The sequence below is a fragment of the Pteropus vampyrus genome, unplaced genomic scaffold (assembly GCF_000151845.1).
Source record: "Pteropus vampyrus isolate Shadow unplaced genomic scaffold, Pvam_2.0 Scaffold58, whole genome shotgun sequence".
In the NCBI taxonomy this organism is placed as follows: Eukaryota; Metazoa; Chordata; class Mammalia; order Chiroptera; family Pteropodidae; genus Pteropus; species Pteropus vampyrus.
The window spans coordinates 6,865,575-6,874,773 of record NW_011888839.1 but is presented as its reverse complement, the minus strand read 5'-3'; the positions used below and the strand labels follow the sequence as shown (position 1 = coordinate 6,874,773).

At 40.3% G+C, this 9,199-nt stretch overlaps 1 protein-coding gene across 6 annotated transcripts in view; it reads right to left on the bottom strand.

Annotated features, from left to right (window-relative positions):
* The window catches only part of FAXC (failed axon connections homolog), a 56,964-nt gene that overhangs the window by 47,135 nt on the left and 630 nt on the right, over nt 1-9,199 (bottom strand). The window contains exons 1-2 of one of the 6 annotated variants that reach the window (XM_011360743.2): nt 8,870-9,193; nt 3,450-3,585 (exon numbers count right to left, since the gene is read on the bottom strand). In XM_011360743.2, the coding sequence (XP_011359045.1) occupies nt 3,450-3,585; nt 8,870-9,135 (402 nt within the window). In that variant the 5' untranslated portion in view covers nt 9,136-9,193. Of the gene's footprint in view, nt 1-3,449; nt 3,586-7,000; nt 7,023-8,041; nt 8,210-8,869; nt 9,194-9,199 lie in introns of those variants that run through there. The other 5 variants (XM_023530950.1, XM_023530951.1, XM_023530953.1 and 2 more) reach the window with 5 other exon arrangements.

Below are 9,199 nucleotides of genomic sequence, written 5' to 3'. Positions count from 1 at the left end.
CAAAATTCAGGTTTTGGACCCAAAGTTGTCATGACTAAGGGAGGCAATCTGGTCAAGAGCGATGATGGAATAGAGACAGGCACCTGCTGGACAGCAGCCTCTTCCTTCAATTTGTGTCCCTCAGTGATACACTTCAAATGCTGACCACCAACACCAAGCTAAACAATCTTTCAAATCTGATTCAATGCCTTTAGATGAGTCAAGCCATCTGTTCTTACTGCTATTTTCTCCTCAATCACTGGCTTAGAAAATCCTGAATAATCTCCCGGCTTCTCTCTCCAGACTCACCCTTGCATTCCGGTTCCTAGCCATAAAGACCCCATCCCTTCCTAGGTCTCCCCCATACCCGAGTCCAGATTTGGTGCCACTGCATCATATTCTCAGGCTCCATTACAGCACTTAGCAAGCTGAGAGCATGTCATTCATCTCATCCCAGCGCTACCTTCGGAAGATCACTGTTGAGCCCATCCCCTCTCGGGTAGAGAAACTGGCTCAGAAAGCACAAGCCATGGGGCATCAGGAGTTGGAGGGGTAATATCGTTATCAGGGCAGCCAAAAGCTTGGCTGGGTGAGGAGCCCTTCCCCTCCAACCTCCCTGCTCCTCTGTTTCGAGCCACCTCTTCCCAACACTATTTTGTGAGAACATAAAGGTAAACCCCTCACCAGTGGGAGTCAAGTGGAAGAATGGCAGAAAACGGGAGGGACCACACTGATTTGGGGATGCCTGGGGCTCACCTTCTTCCCTTTCTTCAACACCCTCAGAAGCACACAACCTGTGGCCTGAGCTTTAGCCCTTGCTCAGTGCAAATTCCCAGGCAGGGAAGCTGACATCCCTGGTGAAAAGAGATCTCAAACCAAAATGATCAGACACTTGAGGAGTACAACCACTGTAAGAGAAGGGCAACTGGATATACACAACATGAAGCAGAATTATTGGGATGGACCAAAAAAATTAATTAGCATAATAAATGTCCTCTAAGAGATAAAGGAAGAAATTAGTAATACAAATCAAGGGGAAATATTAAGAAGAAAGATATAAGAGCTGAACACCATAGATAAGAGAAACAGCCTGATGGATGCAGGAAGAGAACAGAGCAATGCAATAGAAGCTCAGAGAGATAACTTCTTCCAGAAGGAAGAAAAGAACAAAGGGATACATTAAGAGATGCAGAAAATAAAAGCAGAGGTTTCAGTGTCCAGAAAATAGGGAAGAGGAAAGAAGGGAAAACAAAAAAGAAAATATTTGAAGAAAACTGATAATTCCCCAGAATTAAAAAAAGCTATTAAAGACTTCAGATTAAAAGAGTTTATAAAGGACCAAACGAGGTACATAAAGACCCACACCAAGGCACATTAGAGTGAAATTTAAGAAATTCAAGATTAAATGCAAATTCTAAAACTTCCAGAGAAAAAAAAGAATGAAAAACAATCAGATTAACATTAGATTTTTCAATAGCAGCATCAATGCAAAAAGACAATGGAGCGATATTTTTTAATTTTATACCCAAAAATAAAATATAATGTTTAAATCACTGAAAGAAAAAAGCTTTGAACATAGAATTATCAAATATAAGTGCATAATAAAGACATTCTCAGGCATGCAAAGCCCCTGAAGATTTGCCACTTAAAGTCTCACTAAAAATATGCATCAAGGAAGTAATCCTGTAGGCTAGATATATGAGAAGTTAGGCTAATCAAATAACTTAGCAAGGTTTGTTGTCCAAAAAAGAATCAAAAAAAAAGAGAGAGAGAGAGAGAGAGAGAGAGAGAGAGAGAGAAAGAGAGAGAGAGATAGTATTTCCAAAATTCCAGAAGTAAAACATTAGAAAACAGCAACACGATTAAGATGAGGGCTGGGAAGAGAAACACAAGGTTCACATGAACCTACTAACATACTTGTATCATTAGAGGCAAATACAAAATGTGATACATTTAAGAAATAAATAGGAATAAACACAGATTTCGATCTTAAGAGCAACCATTATAACAACAAAAATAGAATTTGTTTTAATGACAAGAAAAAAGTTTAAGCTATCCATTATAAAGCAGGGAATGAGAAAAAATTTTTTAAAAAGTAATAGTAAGGATAAAAGTATTAAATAAGATGTTAGAAATAAATACTAATAAAACAATAACAAAAAGTATAAATGGATTAAACTCACCAATTAAGAACTCTCAGACTGGCTGTAAATAATACATTGTCTACAAGAAACAAATACACAAAAAATAGAGAATGAGGATGGAGAAAGATATCCCAAGCAAATAGGAGCCAAAAGAAAGCTGGCAAATCAATCTCAATATCTGATAATATAGAATTCAAGGTTAAAAAAATCATAAGGGACAGAAATGGCTGCTATATGCTAGAAAAAGAAACAAAATGGTAAAAGATGTGATCTTTCATATTATATTGACTTAACAATATAACCTCTAATATGTAAATACTTTTACATAAACAAGAACAGAATGACAAGAAAATGAGATAAATTAACAAGACGACTTGTATATTTTAACATACTCCTTTTAGAAACTGCTAGAACAGGCAGACAAAAAATTGAAGCAGTGATATAGAAGGTCTAAACAATATACTAAAACATGCCTGAGCAAGTAGAGAGCACTCTATAGCCAGAGAATACATAATTATTTTCAATATTTATAAAAAAGTAGCCACCCACTAGGCTCGAGTCAGTAAATTCCAAGGAATTAATATCATAAAGACTACCTGCTTTGACCATAAAATTTTTTTAAATTTAAAAAGTCAAGTTTAAAAAAAAAAAATGCATATGGCTAGAATTACGTAAGAAAGAAAAACATAAGGGAATTTTTAAAAATACACGGAATTGAATAACAATGAAAACACGACTTGTCAAATTTGTGAAACACAGCTCAAGTACTACTCAAGAGAAAAAAATATGCCCTTAAATACATTCCTTTGTTCACACTCTAATGCTGAAATGGGCAACTGTTTCCCTGAAAGTCACTCACACAAAACACAGAGCACTGTGGAAACACTCTCACAAAATCTACAGATATCTCCCTGGTGGCCTGCTAGGTGTTCTGCCCCCAGGAGTCATGAGAGACAAAATATAAGCTGTCAATAAAGAGAAACCTAAAGGAAAAACCACGTCAGACGATGATATACCCACCTTTATTAATAGCTGCCTAGTAGGCCGACCCAAACTTAACCAAAGTATACTCAATGTCAGGAAAAAAATAACATGGCCCTGAACCCTACAAAAAGTCCAGATCCTTTTGATCTCTCACTAAATTGGTTGTAAAAATCAACGGACCCTAGAGTCAAGTCTGCTAAGTATCTACTAAGGACTAGGCACTGGTACTTTCATACCTACCCCCTCTAGCACCAAGTGCCAGCCATTCCCACCATGAGCGATCAGGCACTGCTCTCTAATCGATACTGCTGTCATGAGAACAAAACATGTGCACACAAGTACCTGATAGGGTAGGTCAGCCATCCTTAAATAAGTTTCCATTTTCAAACAGAAAGGAGATAAACTGGGAACACCATTGTTAGGTCTTGCAAACTGATGCAAAATAATAGCATCTTTGGAGTCAATCTCTTGCTGTTTCCTGTTAAAACCAAAACAGAAATAAAGAACAATCCATGTGTTATATATTCAGTTCCCTTAGTTCCTCAGAGATCCCTGCTGGGCTGTAGCTTCTCAACGAACAAGCAGATCTGTTTGTCACTGGAGCTTACCTCACCCAGAAGCACTTAGAGTGTGGAAGCTTGGTTGAAATACAAAAGAACCTTATAAACTCTGATTTTACTATGACTCCAATGGCTCAGAAAAGTACTATCAGTCGCCTTTGGTACCTGTAGCCTATGGACAGGAAGAGTACTGTCTGGTACAGGTCCACCTCTACCCCAACTGGCTATTTTTATCTTCCAGGGACAAGATGGATGAATAAAAATGATATTCTGCACGCACTTACTACATGTCAGGCATCATTCTGAGGGCTTCATAGGTATTATCTCATTTAAGCTTCACAATAACCTTACAAGGTCGGAACTACTATCATCCATGTTTTGTAGATGATGAAACTGAGGCACAGAGGATTAACTTGCCACAGTCACATTACTAGTAAACAGCAGGACTGAACCAGGTAGTTAGACCTGAACCAGGTAGTTAGAGCCTATACTTGACCACTAGACTGTTCTAGTGGTCTGTTCATCCATAGGACCATGGAATAACAGTGCAGATTTACTCTGCCATGCCCCAAGTCTGCAGGGAATCTAAGACTCTGAGTATTCTGGTCCCTCTTCCAAACTATCCATCCCCCTACCTGACCTTTCACCTCGGTGCTGAGGAAGCTAGATTCTGAGCTGTCTCATCCCCTCTGCCTTCCCAGAGTCCCCACTTTCACCACACAGCATGCGGCTTATTACCTCTGCCTTTTCTTCTGTCTCAGCCACATATCTACCTTTTCCTTTGGCTACTTTTTTTGGATGGGGAGGACTTCCCTAGTACAGGTTTTTAAAAGTCACCAAAAGTAGAGCAAATGCTGAATTCCAAGTCTGGACACATGCAGTCAAGTCCAAGCCCTGCTTCCTACTGGCCACGTTACTCTTGACCTCTGCTCTCTCACACAGAAAGTGAGGGCAGTATCTATGCTGCAGCATTGTCCTGAGAATTAAATAAGATAATATCTGTAAACATTTGGTGAGCTATCAAGCATTCTCTAAGAGCAGTGGACTTTATTCTCAAAGAGATATGATCACATCCCCTTAAGCTACTAAATCTTAACATTCCACAAAGTCCCTCGTACACCACAGGAACCTTCTGCAATTCCCATCATTCGCTCGACCCAACCACTTCCCACTCTTCCCTTTGGCCTTCCCTGAGCCTCTGGTTCCCTCACATCGTTCCTTGTTTAATCCTTCATGTACTTGTACCCAAGCAAGGAGAGCTCTTCATCACATCATGACACAGATGTTCAATTACTGCGGCATCTCCAGTCAATAAAATAAACTCTTTTGGAGAAGTTTACCACCAGAGTGTCCATTCCACTTAACAAGTTAGGAGTGACTCATTTTTAAAATACTGGTCAAAAGAATAAAAATATTTGCTGTTTTTTGGCAATTTTTACTATAAAACAAATGTTTTCATTTGATGAAATATTTGGGAGGTCAAATGTTAAAATTAAGAAGCCATTTAAACTATGTTCCTAAAAAGTGAAAACTGTGAATATGACAATTAACTGATTTTGTCCAGTCGAATAATTCAAGTCACAGAGTGGTATTTTCATGGAAATTAGCAGGGCAAAAACTTAAGAACTGAAAGGATAGGAGATAAATATAAAATGCCCTGCACCACTTGATAAATCTAAAACTTCCATTAGAAACAATCTAATTCTAATGGCTAACTCAGGCCATGTCATAATAAGAATGGATGCTAACTATGTAGCAAACACATATGCCAATGACTTTTTATACATAATGCATATTAAATTATTTCAGTAACACTACAGAGTGGATACTGTTATAGTTTAAAATCAGTATATTATACTGTACTTATATTTTACAGTAGACAAGGAAATGGAAGCTCAGAGAGGTTAATAACTTGCCCAAGGAATATCAATTTAAGATCAAGTGGTTAATAGCTCCAGTTCTCAAGATCTTAAGTACTTCAACTACACCAAAATAGACAATTCCTCAGTTAACTTTATTAAAACAGCCAGTTTGACTCAGACCACTCAAGCCTGGAACTTTCTGATAAAAGTCTATATAATAACTAATGACATCCAATTTTTTTTGAATGTTCACTATATGCCAAACTATGTGCTAAGCATTTCACATGTGTTAACTCATTTAATCAATCCTATGAGGAAGGTTACTATTATCATCCCTATTTTACAGGTGAAGAAACTGAGTAACCAAGCAGCTTATTCTCAGATCCAAAGTCACATAGTTGATTCAAAGCACAGTGAATTGAACCCATTTTGGTCCTGGGACCCTCCCTCCACATATCAGAAACCTTTCTCTAACTTAGGATCAAAGGAGCAGGTGACCTGTTTCCTGAACAGTTATATTTTTTAAAGTGCCCTGATAAGAGAACACTTTTAGAGCAGCAAGACTAGCCCTACTCTCTTGGTGAAGGACATCACAGATGACCATGTCTCTGTGAATGGCTAATGAGCTGCTGGTTTATGGGAATCAGATGACCCATGTGCTGCTGATTCCCTAAGTTTTCTAGGACAGGGTAAGCCCCTGTACCTAAAGTGCAAATGAGCTACCATTAACAAAGTCATTATTTAGTCATTTAATTTACAAACAATAGATTTCCGAATGCCAAATGAAATTAAAAGAGCTGCTAGGATACCTTCATTCAGAAAGAGAGAAACAGAAGGTCAGGACTATATTTGTTTAAAAATATTTTGGTGAGAAAAACATGGATAAAATCCAAAATACTCACTTTGGTTATACTCATTAATGAAACCTAAATAATTCTCAACTTTACTTTCCATTCTGGAGACATAGCCATAGATTAAGGTTAAGTCTATGCAGCAGCAAATCCAAGTACAGTGGTGAAGACTAAAATTGCCAGTGAACTCAAATAGCATAGCCATTTCAAGGTGTATTGTTCATCCCATATATTTTGGATTGTTTTGTGTTTTGTCTAAACCACAGAGACAACTGAAACTTAGATTTACCTTAAGTGGAAGTCTCTAACATGTAACCTCTGATTCTCAGTTCTCGACCTTCCTCAGTCTTTCCCCCTATCCCTGTGTGCCTAGAGGCTGTCAAAAACTCAGGTCCCTGCCATATGCCTGTCTTCTCTGAACAATGCCCCAATTCTCTACATTTCTGTTCATCTCCCTCATCAAAACCTATTTCAGACTTGGTACTTTCTAGGAGGCAATGGTAAAAAGTGCAGTCTCTCTTTGTGTTGACACATATTCCCAGATTTGAATTTGGATCCAACTCCTCTTACTGCGTGATCATGGGCAAGTTGCTTAACCTCCATGGCCACAATATCCTTACCTATGAAACGAGGATCAAGTATCCAACGTTAATTGTGAAGATAAATGCAACCATGTAACTCAAGCGCTTCTATGCAGAGACCCTACTAAGGGCTCAAAAATGGGCAGCCATTTTTATTACTTGCGTTAAAACAGGGTTTTCCAAATCAACTTAAACATCTGTCAAGAAATAAAAGTGAACAAACCAAGGATTAAAAACGCCTCAATCTAAAGTATCCAGGTAGTCCCCTAAGTGGGGAAGGGAACATCTGTGGGCAGAGGGCTCTCAGTCCAGTGACCACACCTATCAAGGCGTGGCCTGCTCACAGGATAAGCTCCGGGAGAGATCCTTGCTATTTCTGCAAGGTCATTTAAGCAAGGTTTAGACTCAGTCCTGTGAAGTTGAGCCTTCAGTCCTGCCACTAAGTGTACAACTGGTGAGAAGCCACATAGTTTGGGATCTTGAAAAGGTTTTGGACTGGGATATAACTGAGAAACAGCAGGGTTACCATTTAAATTACTGCACAAATGTTTTAGGTATCATATAGCTTGAAATAGAGTTCCAAAATTAGCAAAAATATAAAATGATCTAGAGAGAATTTCACTTTAAAATTATTTGGTTCAACTAGAATCAGGGCACTGTGCTAAGTGAGAGCATTCAATGTATAATAAACTCAAAATAAAACTTCTCAGTTATGGCTAAATAATATGAAAGCCAGTACATTTCCCCAGACCTAAATGATTTCCCACCTCTCACAATATACACAATACCTAAGTTAGCCTGTCACAATGTCCTCCTGGAATCCCTGCAGGCCTCTTAAAGGTCACCTATCACTGTCTTTGTTTACAACCTATTGTGTAGGATTCCCCCACTGGAAAAAGGCAATGTGGACACATTTCTCACTATTTAAAATATACTGGCCATGAGGAACATTCTAAGCCATTGATAACTGCCTGCTTTTGGTCATCTCCCAGTGACTGAGGGCTCAAACGCAGGGAAATTTTAACCACAAATTAACGTATCAATTAGCCAAACGACCATCTCAGTAGACTATAGTATTACCCTACTCAAAGATCTCATGTCCGGCTGGATGTACCAACGGCAGGGGCCTCCATTTTCTGGTATTTCCAAGTCAATCCTGTAAACATCCTGCGGCAGGCAGCAGATGCAACGGTTCATAGCACCAGGTGACTCCTGTGTTCAACATGCTCTTCTGGTGTTAGTCTCGTCCTCAGATCTCCTACTGCTCACACAACAAAGGCACTTAAACTGGAGATGGTGCTTAGCTTTAAATACCAGACTAGCAGATAACCAGGTTAAGGCCGCATCAAAACTGCACACTACACTTGGCCATGCATCTTTAACAGGGACCCAGAGGTCTCCGTAGATTTTGCAATTTCAGCCTTTTGATGATGTTAAACATTTGGGGAGGAAATATGAAGAACTAACCTTTAAGTAAAAGATAAGGTTAGGGGTTAATCTTCCAGCATTATTACCTAAAAACAAATAAGACATTTCATAAAAGTGTTACTTAGTATAGGTACAGGGCCTAATTCTATTGTTGCAAACATACTGCACTTAGGACCTTCCTAGGGGCATTTCATAACATGCTATTTTGCTCCATAACAGCCCAGAGACTTTTTGCTTTCAGCACCAAAAGACTGAGAGACAAATGTTTTTCCCTAGCAGTACCAGTTTAATTCTCCTGTCAACTCTAAACTACCCCTCATGGCCAGGTGACCACAGACTGCCTCGGGGGAAAGGTAAGGACAGGACTCTGGACATTTGGGCGGCGTGACCCAGAGGCTGGCGCGGGCCCCCCTCGCGCCAGCCCTGCCCTGGCCAGGAGCCCCTCCGGCGCCCCTGCGCAGGGCCCTCTCTCCGGCTCACCTAATGACCAGGAGTTCGTGGAGCAGATACGCAGCTGCGGCCAGCAAAGCTCCCCCAGTCAAGTAAAGTGTTTTCTTCCACCAGGGATCGGAGCCCAGCCCTGCCATGATCCCACCGTAATCCTGCAAAGGGAAAGCGATGATGTCCCCATAAAAGGAGAAGGGCTCCTCGGACCCGGCCCACCAGCCGAAGAAGGAGACGCTCTGGTTCCAGCTCAGATCCACCACGCATGGCCTGGACGAGGCAAAACCAACCCCCCAGTGCATGCTGCGCGGCTGGCTGCGGGCGCCCCTCCCAGGGCCCGCGCCGCCCGCATGGGCAGAGGCCGGC